The sequence below is a fragment of the Daucus carota genome, chromosome 2 (assembly GCF_001625215.2).
Source record: "Daucus carota subsp. sativus chromosome 2, DH1 v3.0, whole genome shotgun sequence".
Taxonomy (NCBI): domain Eukaryota; kingdom Viridiplantae; phylum Streptophyta; class Magnoliopsida; order Apiales; family Apiaceae; genus Daucus; species Daucus carota.
In genome coordinates, this window is record NC_030382.2 from 12,523,336 (window position 1) to 12,548,888 (window position 25,553).

General features: G+C 35.5%; 2 protein-coding genes and 1 long non-coding RNA gene across 3 annotated transcripts; 1 reads left to right on the forward strand and 2 right to left on the reverse strand.

Moving 5' to 3' along the window:
- Positions 1-12,512: 12,512 nt before the first annotated feature.
- Positions 12,513-14,685, reverse strand: LOC108207086 (protein FAR1-RELATED SEQUENCE 5-like). The gene is made up of 2 exons (XM_017377552.1): positions 13,407-14,685; positions 12,513-13,069 (listed from the first exon to the last, which is right to left on the reverse strand). The coding sequence occupies exons 1-2, from the start codon at positions 14,683-14,685 to the stop codon at positions 12,513-12,515; spliced, it is 1,836 nt and encodes a 611-aa protein (XP_017233041.1).
- Positions 14,686-20,643: 5,958 nt separating this feature from the next.
- On the forward strand, positions 20,644-22,974 carry LOC108207087 (uncharacterized). The gene is made up of 3 exons (XR_010288579.1): positions 20,644-20,744; positions 21,407-21,495; positions 22,623-22,974. It is a non-coding gene; the product is annotated as an uncharacterized LOC108207087 (long non-coding RNA).
- A 157-nt stretch (positions 22,975-23,131) lies between these two features.
- Positions 23,132-25,170, reverse strand: LOC108208442 (uncharacterized). The gene is made up of 4 exons (XM_017378972.2): positions 24,865-25,170; positions 24,586-24,751; positions 23,907-23,953; positions 23,132-23,800 (listed from the first exon to the last, which is right to left on the reverse strand). The coding sequence occupies exons 1-4, from the start codon at positions 24,982-24,984 to the stop codon at positions 23,648-23,650; spliced, it is 486 nt and encodes a 161-aa protein (XP_017234461.1). The 5' UTR covers positions 24,985-25,170; the 3' UTR covers positions 23,132-23,647.
- Between the last annotated feature and the right edge of the window lie 383 nt (positions 25,171-25,553).

Sequence of the window (25,553 nt, forward strand, 5' to 3'; positions counted from 1 at the left end):
CATATTCAAAAGATCCTTGACTTCCTTTTATTGCCATCATTCTTTAGGCTAACTAGTAGACCATAAAGAATTGCAACTTTCCAACAAACTCATCATATCACTAATCTGCATTCACTTAGCAATTATCTTGCACAAGTGATGTTAGTCCACATATAATATAATCATGGTATCACAGCACAGATAGTTGTATTGTGTGTGCCTTGTATCATGAGAGGTATTAATTTGGATACCAAATATGACTCTAGCAAACAGATATTAAAATAATATGCTAATCAGAAGTCATACCATGTTCGTGACGATCATCAGGTGTTGGATAGCAACTCATAGAGAGCTGGTGAAGAAAGAGATATACAAATTCCGTTGGATCTGCAACTGCAAAGTCCTTGAAATTTTGTATGAATCTTCATCTTCTAGCTCACTGTAATATCCTAAACCCGAGTCTCGTCAATGGTGCTTTAGTTCAATCATGAAGGTCGTTGAGTCCTCTAAGATGTAGAGTTCTGAACTTGAAGATTCTGTTTCCATAATCTTCATAACCTTCTCCTTTGTAATAACTCTAAGCAACCAAATTGGCTTGTCCCTCGTAACAGAGCCAAAAACATCCAGTTGGAATCTAAATACCCGACAAGTACTAAGTAATGAATTGTCATTAGGTCAGGGTATCAGACTCCGCACAATCTGCTTTCCAACTTGATTGAGATCATATTGCTGTGCAATCACTCAATCTGGATCCATTTAAGAGCTTCTGAATCTTCCTCAAGTTTCACTTCAGATTGAAACTCAAAGAAATAACATCCTTTCACAATAGCTCTCCCAGTCTTCACTTCACCGTTAGGAACATTTAAGAACTAGAACCCGGGAATGATATTGACTCCAAACCCTTTGTCTAAGCAGATACGTTCTTGATATGTCCTGTTTATCTTGTGTGGTGTTGAGTTTGACTAGTGGATCTACCAAATGCTCCCCCTAAGCTGTTGCTGGGATTTCTTTAATAATCCTTATCCTTGCAAAGAGATTCTGCTTGGATCTGAATCATTATTAAACCAATAATATCACCTTTAACAGCTTGGAGCAAAGTGTCGTTCAATCTCTTGTTCAGACTTACAATCACCTTCTGTTGATTAATCACAATCACCCTGTAGACTGTAGACTCCATAGAGTAGCCGAGGAAAATATTCTTTGATCTTCAAATGCAAGACTTGTAAAGAGGCATTTTCCTCCAAACACATACCAAGAGTTAGTGTTTGCTTCTGATTGGCCACTGACAAGAATGGTGTCTTTCTGGATTATCAATGATCAGGGTTCATCTTGATCAACCTTCATTTGTGACGTCTTGTCCTTCGAACACATACGAACAACACGAAAGAATCTAGAGTAGTCAATGATCTTCGCAAAAAGATATTTGGCTTTGTTGTAGACATGACATTAACTGATCCGTAGAAATTCATACGTATCATCTGAAGCGGCTCAGTAATATAGATCATATCTTTGCTTCTGTGCGATGCTCCTTTGACTTCCCTATTGACATACCTCATAATCTTCATCCATAATGAATTTCAGATGAGGCAGTCCTCTCACCAAATCTCTTCTTACTAATAAAAAGAGCTCCTTGTTTTGACATACAAGTGCGAGAGCTTCAAATGCCATAGCTAACACTTATCTCATGAAGCTTTACTATCGAAATAGCTCACTTCATCTTCAGTTGAAGTTCCATATTAGCTACGAGCAGATTCACATCTTTCCTGATTTGAGATAAAGCACTATTCCATGAACTGACATAATGTCCATTGTCAGAGAACAGTCTGATACTCAGAATTTGTGTGCTTTGACTCTTCCAAGAAAGATATACTTCCATGATGACATTTCAGGAAAACAGGCATGTCCCGCAAGAGAATCTTTGTTGTCATCTTTCAAAGATTATTGACGGAACTCCTCACACGATCACATTTGCTAACAGGGTACTTTTATGAATCATATGACTTCAGCTACTCAGCAAACAGAGTGCACCAAAAATCATATGGAACATATGTAACCTGCAATCACAAATGGAAAGAGTTCTATGGTCCCCAATCATAACTGGGTCCGGATGGATTAGAGATTTTTCTTTAACAGTGGTAACAACAGAATCAACTTTAACATGCTAATTCTTATTTAGACATTGCCCTAATGTGATTCTCAAACATGCTTTTCTAAAATCAATGCAAGTACAAAGACATGCATTCATGACATGAAAGTAAGCAGACATGATGTTGAATACACATGGCAAACAATCAAAGATAAGACAAGAGCAAGACAGGCAGTTATGCAATTCAGAAGATTCAGTACTCTCTACTTAAACCAATTAACACAAGTGCAACAGGTAGCAAGTAGAATTACATATATTCAGTAATCTTCGAAAAGCATATGGATTAGACACAAGAAATTAATAATCACATTATCAATTCATACTAATCCCAATCTGTTGTTATATGGCATTATACTATCTCTATTACCTAAGTCAGTTTTAGATCTAACATGAAGTTCTAAAAGTTCTACTGACACAAGGTAGACATTCCATCATAGAACAAAATAAAATCCTTAACAAACAATTCAGATAAATAAGCAAGTCTAATTGTACTAAGGAATCTGAAACAAAGTGTTTTAACAAAGTTATACATGCTAGGATCATAACCCCTAAAACTAAGAGTCGTGTTCCAAAGGAAAGCTTCTAATCTCACCATTGCAAATAATCAAATTCTAAATATTCATACACATGTTAAGAATCTGCTAAAGACACATGCACAAGATTATCATCAAACCTAGTTACTAGAGAAGTCATCTAGCATACTAGTTTAACATTATCTATTGTGATGTTATCATGCTTGTGCTTGTGTATTAAACAATTCTACTCAGAGATTTATAACATGCTTTGAATACAAAGAAATATGTATTGCATAGTTAGAAAGAATTCGTACCTGAGATGTGCGAGTTGAGTCATCTTCAGAGAATGCTAGGATAGCCAGATAACCATAATCATCCTTCTCATTAGCAATTGATCCATCTCACACCTTTCCTAAAATAGCATAAGAACTTGTTGTGATGTTTCTTTGAAAACATCCACTTGAATTTCAGACAAGCCCTATCATCCTTGTTTGTCGAGGCTTCAATATATATAGCAATCCTTCTTTGCTAAAAATACCAATCAATATTGTGTGTACTGACCAACTCAGTTTTCAATAAACCTGTCGAACTGAACCCCGAAGAGTCTCCACTTGAAACCAATGGATTCCATCTGAATCTGACATGACTAAACCTCTCAGACAGTGTTATACTAATCCTTGAAGTGCTGTCCTCACATTCTTCAAAAGTGTTAACTTTCGTCGACTTGAGCTTCCTCAAATTCAGCAGTTACAAACTCTTCTGTTCAATCCTAAGGTTCTGACATAAATGCACGAAACTGATTTGGTGTGGTAGTAACTCGATAAATATCCATAAACCTCCACAGTTCTCTGTCTTTGGTTTAGTTGATTCCAAATAGATTTAGCATTGGTACAATTCACTGAGTAATTGTATATCCATGAATAACTGAGTTAGATTGAAATCCCTTGAAGATTCGTCCATAAAAACTTCTCTTTTCCTACTACCAGTGGTGCCATTCAAAGTTGACATTCCGAGCCCTGGAAAGATGCTTCATTGTAGATGTAGCAAATTCCCATCCTGATCTGGTGATCTGATAATCAAGTCGGAGTAATTACTCAGATCAAGGCCTGAAGTGCCTTCTTCAAAATCCACTCTTAGTAGTACCAAATTAGTCTTCAATAGAATCTTCTTCGAATCACAATCAGCTTTGTCGAACATAGAAAACTGCTTCTAATAATCCTTTGAGAAATCAATTGGATTGGGTCATCAATGTACTTCCATTACCGGTTCTGAGAATTTGGTATTTGAAAGCCCGGTGTTTGTCTTGTAATCTGTCAGCCTGATCTGTCTCAACTAAATGTCAATCTGATTTGTCTTGGAGTAGAATAATTAAAAAAAGTTACGGGACACTTGATTATTTAAACTAAGTTTAAATTATAAAGAAAATAAATTTAAAAATAAGTTTTAAAAGATGAAAGAAAATAAAGTATAAAATAAACTTAGTCAAATCTATAAAATAAATTTAATTATATTTAAAAAATAAATTCAAATAAATTCATAATAAACTGAATAAGTTTAGAATAAATTTATTTCAAATTCATTTAGTAAATATATTAAAATTTATTAGATAAATTTAATTTTTGAAAATATTCAAGTGTCTCGTCTCCAATTAAATCATAGCTTTCAAAACAAACTAAATTGAACCCTTGAACTTGAACTTATATCCATAATCAGTTAAATCCTCTTAAATTTATATTTTATATTTTAACTTAAATTTAAATCATAAACTATACAAATTTAAATAATAAATTTATAAAAATTTATGATAAACTTGATAAAGTCTAAGAGTAAACTTTACAAGTCTAAAATAAATTTAAGCAAATTTATTAAATGAATTTAGTAAAGTTTATAAAGTAAATTTAATTAAGTTTATAAGATAAATTTAATTAATTCATAATAAACTCAATTAACAAGTTTAAAATAAATTAAGTCAAATTTATAAAATAAACTTATTAAAATTTAAAGTATAAATTTATAAGTCCCGGTCCAAAGTTCAGTATCCGACAGATAATCCTTGCTTAGGCCTACGAACAAATTCAGCAACACAAACCGGAAGAACATTTCCCCTAATCAAATATCAAAAGCTAGGTTCTTGATTTTCCGTACGATTAGGATCCTGATTTGTATATCAATCAGCCTGGCTCTGATACCAATTGTTAGGTCCAAAGTATCGTAGAAGGGGGGGTTGAATACGATACTCACTACAATTTAAAATTCTTTCGAATCTTGCGGATAAATAAATTGCAGTCCTGTAATGGGTTTCGTGTTCCGGATATTTATTGGGTCGGTTTCTGAGGATATTAAAATATTAAACCAACACACAATATTTTCCAAGGTATATCTGTATATTGATAAATACCTCGAAGGTGCTACAAATCCAAACCCGAAGGTTGGCTACAATGACCACTACTCTCAATATTACAAACTCTAACCACTACTGATATTTCTATTACAAAGCTAGGCTAGGGTGTGTGTATAGTGGGAGTAGCCGTGCAGAGCACTTGGCCATTTCATCCCGAAGGATGATCTGTAAATTGTGAGAACCACAATCACATATTTATAGGCTTTCATAAACTAACCATGGTTAACGAGTTCGTCCTGGACGACTTGAGTTCGTCCTGGACGGATTCGATTAATCAAAATAATCCAAGTCCAAAAGATGAATTGGCGCCAGGAGATGTTTGTTTGGGGCGCAACATTTGACTTTAGTCAAATGTTGCGCTCAACCAAAGTTGCGCTAGATGCTGTGGTGATCCACTTAGAAGAAATTCTAAGTACGAAGTCAAACATGGCGCTTGGGTGGTCAAACCTTGCGCCACTACAGTGTACTACTGTATTCTCACTTAGTCTGTGCAAGTTAAGTTTTGAGTCGCAACCTTTGACTTGGTCAAAGGTTGCGCTCAAGACTCGTCCCCCTGTATCTCCTGTACCACACTTAGAAAATTTCAACACCACATAATACTTGCGCCACAGGGAGGATGACCTGGAGTCGCAACATTTGACTTGGTCAAATGTTGCGCTCCAAGTAGAGTTGCACATGACTGTGTCATGGACACAGTATGTTTACTTAGAAGATTTTCTGGCCAAGTAGAAGTCAAACTTCGCGCTAGTGGCAGTCAAATGTTGCGCTTCCATAATGCTCCACGGTGATGAACTTATAAATCTCTCTAAGTGTTTAAACTTGCGCCTCCTTCCATGAATTCCACTGTTATCTCTCATAAGACTGAGAGTTGACCTGGAGTATGCTCCATCCATATATTTATATTATATTATATTCATAATATTATATAAATATATGTATAAATAAAGATATATATATAAATGTATATAAATAATATTTATATAAACATATAGTAACATATATATATACATATATTTAAATATATTCTCATATATTTAAATATATATAATATACATAAAATTATATGTAAATATAAATATAAATATATATAGGGATATATATATAATTATCTATAGATATAAATATACACATATTTATGCACATAATATAATATATATATATACACTTAAATATATAAATGTTTATGTAAAATATAAATACATATACTATATACATATATATTTATTTAAATATATATACATATAAATATACATATACATATGTTTAAAAACATATATACATATATATTATATATATTATATTTAATTAAATATACATATATACATATATAATTATATTTGTACATATACAAATATATAAGTGCACACATATATAAAATGTCACTTCCTGATATGGCTTTCTGTGGAAGCTTTGACATATGGCATTTGAGCAGTAAGCTTTGGCATAGCTGGCATTTGGCTTGACTTGGCTTTGGAACAAATGACTTGATATGACTGGATCAATTCTTCGATCGATAAATACTTTGCAAAGCTCCGTACGTGCTGACGCTTAGTGCACTGGTCTGGTTCACAAGCGACTAACACTGAAATTAAACATTGTACCGTCTTTGTCAGCAAACATTGATCAGTCGGTTCCGGGTTAGTTTATGCTTCAGTTTGTTGATTATAAATAACCAACCAAGATATATAGAAATATCTTGCTTCAGGGGTTGCACTGAAATCTTTCGAGTACTTGGACAACATCTTCATTGCTTCCACAATCTTGAATACTTCAATCTTTATTCTTCACTGAGGCATGAACATATTAATGAACTTCTTCCAGTGAACTTATTCCTTCAAGACTGTAGATGACTTCTTCAACCTTTGTCTCCGTATCTTCCGATTCCGGTGCAGGCGTAGTGTTATTTACTTGTCCTGTTCTATTGTTGAGTTATCATCCCTATGTAACAGATAGGGTTGTCTTTACATTTAGACTTACACTTCTGCTTCAGCTCATCATACGAATCCTTTCTCTTTCCTTGAACCTTGGGCTGCTTGCACTCAGTTGCAAAGTGTCCAGGTTCACCACAATTGAAGCATTTGAACTTGCTTCTGTCCACCATCCCAGTCTTGTATCCTCCTTTGCTTGTTGAAGATGAATAGCCTCCCTTCTGAAACTTACTAACAGTAGGTTTGTATTTATAGGAAGGGTTCTTCCGAAATCTCATGTTTCCAAACTTCTTGGCAAACAGTGATAGAGATTGATCTTCTAACTGTTCAAGCTCTTCCATTGTATAGAACTCTTCGTCACCACTGGAAGAAGCAGTCTGACCCATCTCAGGTACAACAAACTCCTGAGTGGTTTTAGAAGGAACAACAACATCCTTCTTTTCTTCCGGTATAGGTGACTCAACAACTAGAGCTCTCGAATGGTTCTGTGTTTTACCCCAGCCATATCTCTGTTTACTCTGAACTTGCTCCAGTTCATAAGTTTTCAAAACTCCGTAGAGTCTTTCCAGAGAAATCTCATTCAGATCTCTGCTTTCCCTGATGGCAGTGATTCTGTGTTCCAGATGTTCGGGAAGGGTTAAGAGAAACTTCATGTTGACCTCTTTCTTGTCGTAGAATTTCCCATTCAGATTTAAATTATTTATCAAATTATTAAGTCTGATAAATACTTCTGAAATCCCTTCACCGGGATGAGAACCAAACTGTTCATACTGAGCCATCAGTATCTCTTTCTTGTTTTCCCTAACTTCCTCTGAGCCTTCATTGATAATCTCTAACGTATCCCAGATTTGCTTGGCGTTCGTACAATTAACAACAGCATTGTACATTACTGGATCTAGAGATTCCACCAATATTAGTTGGAGAGCGTCATCTAAGTTCATCTGTTCACTCTCTTCATCTGTGTACTCAGAAAGTTCTTTCGGAATGATCTGATGAGGTATTAACACACCATCCTCTTCGTGTGCTAATATGACATTCATCGGAGTAGTAACACCTTTGTCCAAAATCCCGATGTATTTTCGGTTCGCGGTGCGGAGGAATAGGAACATGTGCCTCTTCCATAGGCCAAAGTGTTCTTTGCTGAACGGTGGGATTTTAATGCTACTGATCTTTTGTGTACTCATATTTAAGGATTTGAAGTGAATAGTGTTTGGATGAGATTTGGATTTTTGAAAGAAAAATATTTTAAATCAGAATTAATTTTTGGAATAAAATTAATTCGAATAAAAAATATTTGGACGTTACAGAGTGTGTATAGGATCTGATACGGAAAAATGGTATCAACTGCTCTGATGCCAATTGTTAGGTCCTGAAACGATTGTAGAAGGGGGGGGTTGAATACAATCGTCACTAAAAATCGCGGCGGAATAATCTGATTTGAATTGAACTTGTTAATCAGATTTTAATTAATTAATATAACAATGTTTTAAGTCGTTATATAATTAATAAGGTTCGTTTTAATGTCCACTAAAGTTCGTAGAATAAATTCGACAGGATGTATTCTAGTTTAGTGATTAAAACAACCGAGTGATCAAAGCACAGAAAACTGTGGATATAACAATTGCAAGTTACAAACAACTTGAAAGCTTTTACAATGCTTGAACAACTTTGAAATGAAGAAGTGAGGCCATATATATAGGCAAAGCACTTGGAACTAGGTATGACATTGAAAGGAATGACTTAGTGGCTTAGGAATGACATTACAAAGCAAAGTCATGCCAAAAGGAAGGAAGGAATGACATTTAAAAGGAATGTCATACTGCCACACACGGTATGACATTATTTTCTTGGCCTTCAAGGGTCCTTTGGCATGACTTAACTAGCCATAGTCATACACAAACATTCGGTATGACATATTAAGTCATTATGGCTCAAACGGTATGACTTATTAAAGTCATACAAGCACAAGACATACATTAACCAAGAAAGTCATACTGATTGACACGGTATGACTTTCTTAAGTCATACAAGAGGAAGTCATGTGAGTGCACACGGTATGACTTTCCTAAGGAAACTCATACCGAACGATAAAACCATGCAAAACACACCAGAATGACATTTCTAAGTCATGTTGACAATGCCATGATGAGTGACACGGTATGACATTATTGAATAATGTCATACCGACTGCTATATGTATATAAACACTTGTATTTAATTAAATAAATATCCAATAATCACTTAATTAATTATATTAATCATATAAATTCATAAATTAAATTAATTCGAAGGTGAATCAATTTAATAAATAAATTATACAACTAATTTAATTATTTTGATAAGTGAAGTGATTAAAGAAATATTTATATAATTCTTTTCTTCAAGCAGCAGGGACTCCAGACATGTTTAAACGCTGTAGATCTTCGTCTTGATTGAACGACCACTTATAGTTGATGCAGAACACTTAATCTGAGTAGCTGACACACAAATGTACTGTCTGGTTCATCTGTATCTAGCTGAATTAAATATTCTTTATCAAATAAACATTTGAGACGTGGCTTGTTCGTCGATTCTTTGTCTTCGTAGTTCTTCTTCATTAGTAACAATAGTATGGAATCTTCTGAATAAATAAAGTATTAAAACTTTATACCTTCTGAACTTCTGGACGTGCTACAAAAGATTATTTGTACACTGAGGCTTGAACATATTAATGAACTTCTTCCAGTGGTGTGCAGCAGCATCCTGAAATTCTTCAGACATATAATTTCAATAAATCACTTGACGTTCTTCGTACGGATTCCTTCAACAGTACTTGCTATTTACCTTGCCTTCTTATCAGAGTTGAGTTGGTACCTCTTTAATTACAAATAGGCTAGACATATGCCTTTCAACCTTGCTTTCTTATCAGAGTTGAGTTGGTACCTCTTTAATTACAAATAGGCTAAACATGTGCCTTTCATGTATGCATATCCAGAAGGGTCTGGAATGCCTGCAGATGATGGATTCCACCATACCGGCAGAGTATCATGACGAGTTTAGCAGGATTGCTCCTACATTTATTGAGCCGTACTGCCGATTCATGCAGACGGTTAGAGGGTCGGCATATACGCCCCCGGTGTTGGAGCATGTCCATCTCTCTCCTTCTGCCAAGAGGCCGTTAGTTGGAGACAGCTTTTCACATGATGTCGTTGATATGACACAGCCGTCTCAGCATATCTCTCACGACCCTCCACAGCCTTCTTCTTCGAGGCCCAAGAAGATTGATGTTCGCCGGCCCGCGGAACATAAATGGATGATTAGCAAAAGGCTGATAGAAGAGAAGATGGATACTATCCGGAGAGATTGGGGATGGGGGAAGGGTATGACTGTTGGTCTCGAGGGTGGTATAAGACATGATCTCATGTTCACGCTTGCCCCTATTTCAATGAAGAGTTTGGCCCCCGGTTGCTGGTTAGATGATCGGATCATCTACACATACATGGTACAATTTCTATTATATTTATATTTCTGTTGTACGTTCATTTATATTTGTGTTTGTATAATTCTGTTTAATGTTCTAGGTTGATATATATAATGTTCTATATATGATAATTCGATGCAGTGGCTGTTACGTGATCGGGAGGAAGCAATTGCTGCAGAGGGCATCCACACCAGGGAGCCTACGTACTACTTCATGGATCCCTTCTTCATCCCTATGGCCATGGAATTACCCTACCAAAATGTGACGGAGAGGGTGAAGCATTTTTATATCAAGTGGGGTAGTTGTGGGATTGGTCCACCACTCAACCAGGTGGACTACATATTTGTTCCCACAAATGTTAATGACAATCAACTGGATTCTCATGGCCTTTGCTGTGAAGAAGTGGGCTATCATGGTTCTCGATCCTCTTAACAATAAGGCTGAATATCCAGAGGAAGAAGAAGCAATAGTACTAAATCCTTCACTCCTCTTCTAGTAATCTAAATGATGGTTTTATTTTGATATTTGTTTTGATGTTTTTGTTGTTTTTTAGGTTAATGTACTTGGAGGGATGCTTCGTTTTCTTGCCAAGGGTCAAAAGTTCCCGAAGGAGGACCCTCTAGTTCATGTTTGGGATGAAATGCCGAAGCAGCAAAATTATTTTGATTGTGGGGTATTCGTCTACAAGTACATGGACTACACCTTGCAAGGGTATGACCTCTCCACCTTGACGTGAGATACTTCGGATGTTGACCTTTTCCGCTTTAGGATTGCCAAGGAGTTGCAGAAAGGGAGAGATAGATGAATCCCTCATCATCTTATGCGGAAAAGGCTACAACTTTCCAATCAATAGGACATTTATGTAGTTTCGTAGTTCATGACATTTATGTAGTTTCGTAGTATATGACATTTATGTGTTATTTATTCAAGTTAAACTATGTAATTAACTATATTTCAATCTCATGAGATCTTGGTTGTTGATTATATCGATTGATTATCGACCGTGTCCACCCCCCCTCCCCCCCGACCCCTTTCATTAAATATTTTTTATGTGTTTCTTGTTTGAGTATCCCCCGCCCCTTTATTGCATATTGATAGGAATGTCCACCTCTATGTTGTGATTAAATTTGAGTTTTTTTGGAGTATAGTCATTTTTTGGATGTTTGAGAATTTTTGACGGTTTCGGCCATATTTGAAGGCTTCGCAAAATTTGGTCAATTTTTTTAAAAACATTTGTTGTTGGAATGTCGTTTATTCAGTTTTTGTTGTTGTTGGAACTGGTTGACACTGTTAAAAATAGGTGGGAATGTGCAGAAACAAACTGCACATTCCACCTGTTTCCACTGCATTGTCCGCAGAAAATATCCTCGGATGGTAAGGAGTGTCCGCGGATAACCCAGTGTGCTATTTTTTTGTCTCCCCATATGTGTCTTTTATGCTCAAATATACTCTTCTAGGACCCCTTAACCACATTATGACTTTTAAAAGTTGATACAATAAGTTTTCATTACTTAAAGCCAATTGTTTCGAAAATGACCACTTTCAACAATTTTGTGAACTTTGAATGCATACTGTCGTGAATACACACGTTCAAAAATCATAAATAAATTAGAATAGACTAGAAACACCATAATTGAAGTAATCGTAAGACCTCGTACCATTTTGACAATGTTAGCACTAAGAAAGAAATTACTACATAATATTGTCATTTCAATGTAAATAATATATCAAACGGTGTCTAGTTTGTTACGCTTACAGAAAAATACATATAAAACCTGAAATTAACATTAATCAAGTACGAGAAAGCGAACTAACTAAACACTGCTAAAATGTTGGAGAAGCCTCTCGATAATCGGTGCTTAGATGGCCGGGGCGTAGCATCTGCTTTGACGAAGCATGCAACCCAATAAAGCACAACAACACAACCTTCACGTAGCACACCGTCGGTCACGTTGGCACGACTATAGTGATCATTCCAGATTGTCACACGAATGCTATTAGACCCATCATAGAGACGAAATGTGCTCCATTGAACTTGTCCCGTAATCCATTTCCCCGTATCATCACCATCAAGGTGGGACACTCACCCCTTGACATATTCAATTCTCATTTGGTCATGAGTGCAGCCCGGGCGAGGCCTCAACTTCATAATGTCGGCTATCCTATCACACTCCACAATTTCGCCACCATTCCACAGCGAGACTTTGTTTGGCCCATCATGATAGTCCTTACCCAAGTTCAAAAAAGGGAGGAAATATGAGGTCAAGTTATACGTCACCCTTTCGAACATGTTATCGCTTGCACACCACTGAGAAGCTTCGGTCCAATTTCTTGACCGGTAGGCCGCTTCCTCAAGTGGGTACAACTCGGTGTCTTCTTCCTCCGATTGGGGAGGTGGTTCGTACATCTGTACCAATTCGTCGAGCTCACGACATGCTTCCTCCAAGAAGCTCAAAGTAGGTGAATCACACATTTCTTCCGAGTAGGGTGGTGCTTCGTACATTTCTGCAAGTTCGTCGAGCTCACGACATGCTTCCTCCAAGAAGCTAAAAGTAGGTGAATCACACATTTCACCCAAGTCCGAGATTGAGTTGTTGACGTGTGACACTGACTCATCATCCGAATCGTCGGCCATTTCACCTACAAATCCAACAAAGAACACGTTAGTTACACCAACTCATACGAATGACATATAAACAAAGAACTAAAACATAAGGGAAATTTACTTAAAATGTAAATTACAATTGGGCAGTTTCAGCTTTTCTTAAATCATCTTCTTTTTTTTGGGACACGTTCTAACATCATGTCCCAACATATTGCAATACCGGCATTTTCTTTTTGTTTTTGTTAGTTCCTCAACGGGGCTTTTAAAGCGCTGCTCTTTTTTTCCGTCCCTTCGTTTTCGACACCAAGGGGTCAAGGATAGTCTCATGCAACTTCTCACCACTTTCTTGAGTTGTTTTTGAATTGAATTCACCTCCTTCATTTTCGACCCCGTCAACAGGCATGCTCTCAAGTATTTCTGTTTCCCGATTAATAACCCCAACGGCATACTCATACCGCTCTTTCGATGCCATGCAACTATGACTAAACATCATGGTAAGTAATATCATGTGGTTAAATCTTTCCGTAGGAGTCAATTCATGAGATGGTGATTCAACTTCGGACGTGTGATATGGCAACTTGCCGTCAACTCTATTGGCGTCATTTGCCCAGCGCCGTTTCACAAAATGTTCCGGTAGTTCCACTACACACCTCTTCGTCAAGACGGCAATAATGTGACGGCATGGTATGCCAACATGATCATCTATTCTACAAATGCATGAACCCCATAATGACGCCTTGTTGAATGATACAAGATACGTGGTTCTCTGAGAAGCCTGAGAAGCACGCATCAACGGTCTATAACATTTGTAGAATGTGTCTTCAACATCTTCCGAGGACTGATCTCTATCTTTCTCCCCAAAGTACTTAGATGATTCAACCAATTGTTCCTGAAATCTACGAAACATTTCTTTCGTATAAATGGAAGCCGCGTGGTGCTCTAAAGCAGTTTTCATTTGCATGCAGCAACTTCTATGAAACGTCTTGTAATCCTCGTCTTTCTCACGCATGAATTGCCTCTCCAAAGCTTTTTGTGCACCCTCTACAAAATCTTTCAAACCGGTGCAAGAACCAACATAGGCATCGAAAAAGGCATTCATTCCTTCACTTCTTGATGTGGTCTTTTGACACGCAGAAGAAGTGTTTCTTGTGTAAGCCTCGACCAACTTATGCTTCAAAGCATATAACCTTTGAAGCCATGTATTGCCTTCCAAATTGTACTTCAAAATCAAAGTCTTCCACCGATCTTCAAACACAACTTCGGTCAAAGAGTGATAAATGCAATTGTTGAAATCAAATTTAAACCCTTCCTTGGAATAATATGTTGCAAGTTTCTCGGGGAATTTGTTGCTAATGTGCCATGAGCATAACAAATGTGATGTATTCGGAAGTTGTGATTCAATAGCCGCGGCCATGGCTTGATCTTGATCGGTTATGATAGCCAACGGTTCTTTGCCTTCCATTTCCACTAGCCAAGTACTCAGAACCCACTCAAAAGTTGTCTTCAATTTATCCCGGACGAGTGCAAAACCAAAAAGTATTGATTGGTAGTGATGATTGACTCCGGTGAAAGGCACAAACGGCATAGCATACCTATTAGTTCGATATGTAGTGTCAAACGCAACCACATCACCGAAGTTTTTGTAGGCCATCAAAGAGCGGGGATCGACCCATACAAGACACTTCAATCTTTATTCGTCATCGAGGAGAGTCTTGATGAAAAACTTACCGCCGCTCTCTTCTTGCAAACGGTACAACAAATCCAAACCGGCTTGAGCATCATTAACTCCCATGTTGTCCTTCCTAAAATCACGTACGACATTTCTTAAATGTTGGCTATCAAAACCTATGTGTTCCGCTCCTCCATGCATTTTACCAAAAATATTCATTTGTTGCTTGGCGGGACACCCGAAACATGTAAGGTCTTGATTAATTTTTTCTGAGCCGCCCTCACATGTCTCTCCCCTCTTATCAAGCTCATCTTAGAAGGAGTAACAACTTCGTGATTGTGTTCTAATTCCAAAGCGGTTATCTCCCAATGACTTGTTTTTTTCTTATTAACCAAGTACATTCTAACTTTGCAACCACTCCTACGAATCACATCTCTACGTCGTTTGCCCTTAACACTACCAAGACTACCCATCAAAATTTCATCGTCCTCAACGGGGTTTTTCCCATGATTTTCTCCCGCTAAATTACAGACATACATTCGACCATATATGGATTTATCTTTGGCACGCTTCTGTGTGTTTTGTATCTTAATTACAAAACCGTTCTTTAAAGCATACGCCCTAAACAAATTCTCCCCGACTTGTAAATTAGGAAATTGTTGATTCAAGTAGGGAATAATAATAGGGTCATCTCCATCAACATTATCCTCACTATGATCATGCAAATTACCACTACTTTCATGCAAACTACCTATATCATCATACAATTTCTCACTTTCATCTAATTCTTCACTAACTAACTCCTCACCATCACTATCAACAACTTCAACATACCCAAATTTATCTCTATCATTACCACATTTAACTTTATCATCATGTACATCAACATTCTTGGTTTTTTTCAAACTTTTTCTACCTTCAAATCTTGCAAACATTTTATCCATTACAACACAAAGAATAATCAACAAATCACTACTACAAATTAAGCTTACCAAAGACAAAGATGGAAGTTGGATGAGATTCTTGCCACAAAGCACCACAAATCAGCTCTACACTTTCCAAAAAAAAGATGAACACAAGCTTTGTTGATCAACTAGGTTATAAAAACGGGCGTGCAAATGTCTCTGGGTTGTCCGCGGAAATTAACCGCGGAAACCCCTTGTGTCTGCGTAACAAAACGCGGAAAGACAGAGTATCCGCGGAAAATAACCACGGACACTAAAAAATCACATCTTTTACCCCAGCCGTTGGATCGTCGATCCAACGGCTAAGGAGCAGGTTGTTGTGTAACTGTTCCCTGGCAATCAGTTGTCAGGGAACATGACCCAAAAAGAACATAGAAAGATAGAGAGAGATAATATACGGAATTGTAGAGAGAGCCTCTGGAGAGACGTGAAAAGCGAAAGGACATGTGAAAGGGGAAGCAAACCTTTGTAACCGCGGATAGGAATTGATAAGGTGCTATATAAAAGTAGAGAATTAATTAATTTTAAATTTAAATAAACACAGAAAGCAGCAAAACAGAGGATGGCTAGAAAAACAGGAATACGAGGAGGATTTTGAGAGATGCCACGTCATCCTCTTGATATCCTCCTTTATATAAACGGTTTTTCTAGTGTGTGCCCATGGGCACACACTAAGCACCAAATTCTATAAGTTTGGTGGATTTTGATTGGCTCCTACTTCCTTATAATGGTGGACCCCCTGCAAATTCACCAACTACACCAATAAAAATCCACCAAATTTATAGAATTTGGAGCTTAGCATGTGCCCATGGGCACATACTAGACAAACTCTTATATAAATATAAAGATAGCACCAATTAAAACACCCACCCCCATTTTCATGTCATTTTGTGCAAAAAATATTTACCCAATTTTATGCATATAGCACTATTTATTTATTTAATTTTAGTCAATTCTGATTTGATTTCAGTTTTGGCGGACCAACCAAAATCTTATATATACCACCTATCTCCCACCTACGTCAAAACCTTAGCTTAAAATTATTAATACATACTATAAATAAGAAATATAAACATTATGTAGAAAAAACTCAACTTTAATATATGGTACACTCACATTGTTTATTATAATTATAGTCCATCTCCTCATGTTGGCTATATTTGTCGAATCTTTCCACACCTGTAGATATCCATAACAAGATTCCACGTTATTTATTACCATATTGAACTCATATATTCTATTTATTACAAACTTAATATTAATATCATACTATTTTTAAAATATAGTACTCAATACCGTTGAAACATAATGTCATACAGGTTCAACAATTTTACATAATGTCCTAGAGGTTCAATTGTGGTGTGTAGTCAACTAAGATTTTAATGTATTATATATAGGGTTACTCTCAAGAGAGAACCAATCCTTAAAATAGAACCTTAGCTAAGATTCTGCTGCAGAACCCTAAATTTTAAATAGAATTTTGGGATCTAAATCTAAATACATGTTTTTTGCATCGTTGTTTGTGTTCAAAAATAATTTTACTTGTTTTTTCCGTTGTTGTGTGTGTTCAAAAATAATTTCATCTAGATTTTAATGGATTGTATGTGATTTTTATTTTATCCTGATTTTTGATAAATTGTAGTAGAGTGGATACATGGTCTTTAAAATTTGAGCACAATGCATCATTGCGATATTTGAAAATGCTTAAAATACAACAATCCTCAAAATTCATCATTTTATAAAGTCCAAAAAAATTTATCAATATTTGAATACCATCATATTTTAATGAAATTTTAAATAATCTCAAGCCAATACCATCGAATTTTTAACTACAATTTTAAATCTTAATTGAATACCACCAGATTTTGTAGTATAATTTAAAAATCTTGATCGAATACCACCAAATTTTGTAGTATATTTTAGAATCCTAAATCAATACCCCAAAATTCTGATACATTTTTTAAAGTCCGAGTTGAATACACCTAGATTTCATAAATAAATGAAACAAATTATTTAAATCTCAATTTAATATGAAAATTGCAGATATCCCAAAAGTTATTCCCGATTTGAAGAAAATGTCAGGTATCCCAAAAGTTATTCCCAATACTTTTTCAAATCGTAGTTAGAAATAACTGATTGATTCGATTCACATTAATAAAAATGGACTCCATTTATCCACATAAATCACCAAATTAAATTATCAATATGTCCCGCAGGCCATTTCAAAAAAAAATGGGACAAAATACAGTATTCCGTATTCTTATAATTAATTATTGTTTATATTCCGTCAGAATTACTTTTTGTGTTTGGTTGAAGTGAATGAATATGAAAGGAATGAAATGAAATTTATAATCTTACGAGCAAATATTTATAATTTCATTCCTTCCTCCATTTCATTCTTCACACTCTATGCCTAGAGTTGACGCCCTAAATTTAAGAAGGAATGCTTCATTCCTTCTTATACTCATTTTTTCTTCAATCTCATGATAACAATTTTGTACTGACTCAATATTTTTCAAAATTTTGTTCCTTTCGCTATTACTTTCATTTATTTTAGTCATTCTATTACATCTTATTCTCCCCGACCAAACACAACATTAAAAAACTAAAATCCCATGATAAAACAGAGGGAGTGGAAACAGAAAAATAATGGAGGAGACGGCGTTAACGGAGCTGGAGCGGCTCCAAACCCGCATCCTCCAACGAATATCCGACCTGGAACTCCGCGCTGGCCTCCCTCTGCCCTACACTCCTCAAAACGACAACGTTTCGGCTAATGAAACTCGACTCTCCGAAATTTTGTTAAATAACGGGGTTAAATACTTCGCGTTTAAAAAAGTGGGCTTCGATTTTTACGATTTGAGCCTGGAGTTGAGAAGAGATGCTCTTTGTGCTGCCTCGGTTCATCATCTTTGTAAGAGCATTGTTATGGTATGATTTACTCATATTTAATTTAATATTCGCTCGGGTTCTACAAGAAATTTTTTACATGAGAACAATTATTTTGTGTTTTTTACAAGAATTTGGGTGGGTCAATGCTAGGGTATATGTCACGGGAGTTCTCACTGGCATGCCTGCATGTATTTTACGAAAAGGTATGCCCAAATGGCATGCCATTTTCCATTAAATATAGCAAAAACTGTTGCATCATTACAGAATTGATACTAAAATGCACTTACAAATATAACAAAAGTTAATAAATATTAACAACAAAACTTAGTACAATGGTAACTTATATTAATAGTTTATCTAATATTTAACTATGAAGTTGGATTATATTTAAAATTTTCAATATTTATAAGATATAATATTTATATAATATTTATTATTTATATAAAAAATTAGTAAAAAAGCATGCCAAATGGACAAAAAGCATGCCTAGAGCATGCCCAATCTGGCATGCCCGTGCCGCTGTGACATGAACCCTAGTCAATGCATAGGTCTCTTGTACTTTTCAGCTTATAGTCAAGCTCACACATGAATTTTGCATTCTAATATATTTCATAATAATTTCTTGTATCACGGGCACAGAGGTGCAACTTCTATTATTATAAATAATTTTTCGGTTTTTCCAATATGCGCTCACACATACTAAACACTAAATTTATGGATTTAGATCACTTTAATTTGTGTGGTTTTTATATATGCAGGGATCATCGTTATTAAGAAGTATGAACTAATCAAAATTAGTTAAATCCATATGAACATCCCATCATAAAACCGATAATTATTCTCTTTATATTATCAGTTATATCAAAATAAGTGACCGAGATTTAACTTGTATTGTTAGAAATAATTAATCAATTTATATTGTTATTTATATGCAGTGATTTTTCCTGGCACCGCAAGTGACATCATAATAACTTGCATTGTCACAAATAATTAATGACATAAGTAGTTGAATGTTGATTTATGTGTACAGTAGCTACAAACCATTTGTGCTTATAAACCAGTTAACCATGGACAAGTTATGGTGTCATAATGAAAGAAATCATGCAATACTTAGTGACAATGGTACAAGTGAACTTGCATTGTAACCAATCTCACAGGTTGATTGAATGTAGATATGTGAGTACTATATAGGGCTTATGTTTGAGCTACATACCAGTTTAGCCGACAAGCCAGTTATAACTTATAAGTCACTTCATTGGATCACATAAAATAGACAGTTGCTTGATAAGTTTGTATTATAAGAAAAGATGATAGATATAGGTGAGTTTAGTAATGTCTTGTGATTGTATGTTTGGATTTAGAGAAGGATATGGAGCGGACTACATCTTTGCAGATACTCCCTCCGTCCCACCAGGTTCTTTACACTTACCTCTTTTGGACGTCCCATCCATTTCTTTACATTACAAAACTTTCCCAAAATAGTTAATAGGTCCCACCACTTTATCACTTTTCCTTCCTTTTCACACTACTTTTACTCCACTATCTCTCTTTTATATATTAAAAATCGATGGGTCCCACCACTTCACCCACTTTTCTTCCTCTTTTTCACTACTTTATACATATTTCTTAACCTCCGTGCCCAAACCCAATGTAAACAATTGGGTGGGACGGAGGGAGTATATCTTATAATTAAAAGTAGGATTACGTCTAGGCCTGTCAACAATTTTTATCTGTATAGGATTAAACTACATGAAAAATACATGAAACTGGGTACAAAATCTTTCACAAAATGACATGTTACAAGTTTTTGTTAGAACGAGCCCCCTGTATGTGCATTGTTAACATCAATTAAAATATCCCACTTCAATTGTAATGTCATTTTGGTGCAAAATTTTGTAATATACTATGTAATTTTGGATTGATACTGATTCTTTTTACAGGTAAATACTCGAGCCCCCTCAAATGTCACTGATTGTAGTAATCGTAACTTGTCAAAGTATTATGTTATTATTGTAGTACGCGTATCATTTCTATTGCCAGTCATTCTTTGATTCCACTGAAATATTCAGCACTAAAAGTAAAGTGTCTTTTTGTTGCAGTATACTGCTCGATGTAATATGAAGAATGTGAAGAATTTTTTGTATTCTCTCAACGATGGCAAGATACCAAGAATGAAATTTAATTGTAAGTTAAAACTCTGTACTGAAACAGAGATATAAAGGCTTTAAAATTTCTCATAGGCAAGTAAATGTTTTATGTAGTAGCATATAACGTTTCTGGATTAGTCTGTATTAGATGCTTCTATAAGTTTTAGAATCTTTTTGAGGATTTTGCACAATTATGAAGGAGAGGCATTGTTGTACACAAGGGCAGGGGTGGAAATCAATCAATTATGGAGCATCGGGGTAAGAGCTATGTTACCCAGACTCGGTTAAAAGTGTCCAACATGGATACGTGTCCGAGTGTCGGACTCGGCAGTAATGTAAACTTTTTACATGTTTTTATCCTAATATAAGTGTCAGAGTGTCCATACCAATGTCCGAGTGTCGAGTGTCCGACACGGGTACTCGAGGCAAAATGAAGAGTCTGGATAACATAGGTTAAGAGAATGACAAATATAAAAAACAAGCGAGGATCTCTAAAATGTCGTTTATATGCAAACAGAGGGTGTAGATGAAAATAATCCTGAAAAAAAGAGCATAGTAATATAGTCATTTATCACATACTAAATAATTTGTTTGTACAACTTTTGCTCCTAATTTCTCATTTATCAAAGGATTGTTTTCTGAAAATGTTAAAATATACAACTTAAGTTTAAGCTCTGGCTTGTATACATTTTGGTTTAGTATTGCTTGCTCCGGAAGAGGTCTCTGAGATGTTGACCGGATATGTACGCAATGGAGTGACATGTATCGGCATGAAAACTGACATTCCGGTATTATTCCTTTGTAGACATTAATTCCATTTGATTTCTTATCTCTGTAGTACTCAACAAGTCTGCAATTTATACATGCCTGTCTTTTATGATACACTTTCTGGATAAAAAGTTAAAGTTTGATTACTGAATTTCTTGATAATTAAACCAACATTTATATTTTACACCCTTTGCTGGCGATATTTAAATTTGTCAAAGTTTTTCTGTTTTTTCCCCCAAGTTTTGTCTTCAAATCCCTTTCATTATCGGTGCTTGCAGAAAGTCTTCTAGCAGCTCACATGTAATGGTTGGACAGAACTATAAAATTCGCCAACAAGCTCCCTTAAAATTCTATTATCTTGTTTGACAAATCCTTGGCAGCACTTATGGTCCTTAAGCTTTAATATCTGTCATTATATAGTCTTCTCTGTTATAGACTCTGTTTTTGTTGATACCCGGAGAGATGATAATATATGTCTTTTTCTCATTTTTCCTCCTGGTCTGCATATTTGTGTGTTTCGACTGGTGTGTTTAGTGTATAACAAATTAAGATAAGACTTATATGAAATTTGCACCCCTTTGATTTAGGGTAAATGCACTTTCCACCCAATACTTTCACGACAAAAACTTCGCATCCCTTAATTATCTTTGGGGCGATACTGTGACTACACTTTTAATACATTCCTTACAAAGCCTAAAACATTGTTTAACCAATTGTTTAACTGACGATTATAATGATGTTTAGTGATTTTAATGATGAATTGTCAGGATCTGCCAAAACCTGGTTTGCTTGTGCCTGGAAGTGCAAAGACATGTTACTGATTTAATATATTTGTCGAGAAATCAAAATTCTTTAACCAGTGCTATATATTTATTAACAACTATTTGCCTTTCACCATATTGTTTGTATGAATTGACCTGTTCTGTTATATTCAGGTATTTTGAATAGCAATATAAACTTTTAATCCATCTTAATAACACGAGGTTAACTCTTGCATGGAAAGTCTACTTTTAATCATGTCATGACTTGTGTATGAACAAAATAGTAACAAGAGGAAGGCATCATCATACACTTACATTGATCTATACATGTTTATTATATGTTAGTGTGCAATTGTGTGACATGTAACTTGTGTATTGCCCAACAGATTATTTTGGACGAAGCAATTGTAAAGCTTGATCCGGACTTCTTTTGGATGGGAGGTGGAGATATAGATTTGAAGCTGGGAATCAGAACGTCCGAATTCATCAACTATCTGAACCCTTTTATTGTGAACTGCAGCAGCTCTTAACTTGCCAATGTACATCAATTAATATAGCATCAGGACATGGCTAGACCGCGATTTCATGGTAAATCGTCTCCCTGAAAATTCCGTTTCCCATTATACTTGAAGTCTACAACTTTGTGGCTACACCTTCAGAATGCTTATATTTTCTAGAATTAATTTGGTAAACAGTTTTTGTATTTTCCTTTACACCAGAGGAAACAAGTTAAATATAATGTATGCAGTATTCTTTCGTGTCCAGCTGCATATTTTAGCTGAAAAATTGCTCCTGTCTTCTTAAGTTCAGTTCCTCACCGGCTCACTCCCATTGTTTAAACTTACGGTGAAAAAAAGAATTAAACTTGGCAGTTAGGAATACAACTGAAAGTGTAGAAGACTTTAGTATAACTGTCTCCATTTAATACCAATCAACCAACACCTTTACATCATGTCCAAGCAGAAGAAGAAACGACAAGACATCCATTTCGTTTAAACTTTTATTCATTCATATCATATTAAATACAAAGATAGCAGACATTACATGGGACCATCTCCACAATATTCCTGTCAGCTTTACAATTGTATTACTACTGCTAGATTTCTCTTCCACTGAAAATTCCAACATATATTCAAAGCCATAGATATAGCCTTGCTGCAAAATTCAAAAGTTACTTCTGTATTTCCTTTGATATTGAAGGTATATACTTGTACATATATATTGTTTTGTTAGAGTAAAAGCATATATAATATTTTGTAACGATATATAACTGTGTTGACATATTTTTACACAACGAAAAAGTAAGATGGTGATTGTTTGCAATTGTGTGGATTTAGTGTTTTATATGTGAATAATTGGTATCTGCAGTTTGGCTCAGACTGCCCATAACTGCTTTGTATATGCATGAGATCTATAGTTTTTTGTTGTGGATAGGTGGTTTGCGATGGGGTTTAGCATAATCCATAGATACCACGTCGTCCATGGTTTCGTCATCTTCTGATTTTGCAGTTTCTTTGACCTCATTCGGAGAAGATTCTAGTGTTGATCTTGCTTGCCTCCATTTCTGCAAGAAAAACAAGAAACTGTGTAAGATCTTAAGGTTATTACACCATGTAATCTATTCATCAGCCGTTCAGCCCATCTTAAATTATGAATTATTAATTTAATACCTCTATCTGGGCCGTCTCTTCCAAATATGATAGTGCAACCTTTCCTCCTACAAGTCAACAAATTATATAGTAAGACATGACAGCCACAATACTTCTGGGGACTGGGGACTTCTGATATTGTTTGTTATTGCGAAGAACTTGAAAGTCCACTCTTTAAAAACCGAAATATTGATTAACCGTAGAAAATTTACTCATAAATCGTCGATAAGTTAACTATTGCAGGTCAGACATAGCTTAAGGATTACAGTTTGATGATCCTAGACCTTCATAACAAGGACAGTAAGAAGGTCAAGTTAATCTGTTGTCGATGAATGAAATTTGTACTATCACTACAAGAAAAGCGGCTAATTTCGACCTGAAGCTATTTTCGACCAGATTGTGACTGTCGAAATTAGCCGCTTTTCTTGTAGTGTATAATATGCTCTTTCTTCATTTTGTGCTTTACAAATTTAAAATAGAGTTCAAAGTCCATGTAGATGGAGTAACACCCATTTGTTTTAACTCATGCCACTGATAATTTTCTATTTCTGAGATTGAGAATATTACTTTTGTGTTTTACTAAGCCTTCATTCGAATTTTTATTATATTATTATGACATGGTCATAAACAAAATTATAAGCTAGCTTAAACAGGTAGGTGTAAGATTATGTTCCTGCATGGCTTGCATAAACTTACATACCTTTCTTCCCTTCTTTCTTCAAGGAATCTGCCGCTGAGTCCTTTCCCATCACTTCATCTTCGAATTCATCTGTTCCAGTAGTACTAGTACTGATGTGTTCTTCTGTCTGGACTACTGTTGGCTCTGAGTTTATGAATAAACTTCTGAGTTTTCTGCTATGTACATCCTGCATAGATACAAAATCCAGAACAGAAATTCTCAGTAGCATGTTAGATGCATAAATCAGATCAGAAACTCTTTAGCATGTTAATATACATGTATATGTACTAGTGATCTTACCTTGCCAATCGTGTGAAATATACTGTCAGTTTTCCTGTCTGCAGATAAGCTTAGGCCGCGAGAATTGCATGCATGCAGAGAAACAAGGAAAACTAGAAGAACAAAAACAAGTTTCGACATGGTAAGCCAGAAATATGATTCTCAGATATAGTATTCTAGCTACTGCAAGACCAGATGTATCTCTGCAGATGTATGGTGAGTTGTGAGTTTGATCAGGGTTTGGGTTCCTATAAGTAGTGCAGTGGGAATGGAAGGGCATTAAATGCAGGCAAGATAGGGTTGTTATCGAGAACATGCAAGTGTTTTGCATGATGAAGCTAGAAAACGAAATCTAAGATCTTTGGTGTCTACTATATATGTTCCCCTTTTCTCCCTTTGAAATCAATGAAGTGGCCCTTCGAATAAACCAGCATTATGTTTGTGAGTTTTGACAGTAATGAAGTAGATTGAAAATGGATGGGAGAAAGAAGTGATTATGATTAGTGATAAGCATATCATGGGCAGAACCAGAGCCATACATGTAGTCAATATTAATTTTAACATAGTTTTTAAGTTATGAATTAACCAAAAATCTCAAATCATTGATAATTAGTCCTTTTTCTAAAAAAGTCTACCGATTAATCCATATTCCGTAACTTGTTGAACTGATTAAATTTCCGAATGATCCTCGATTAATCTGATTAATCATT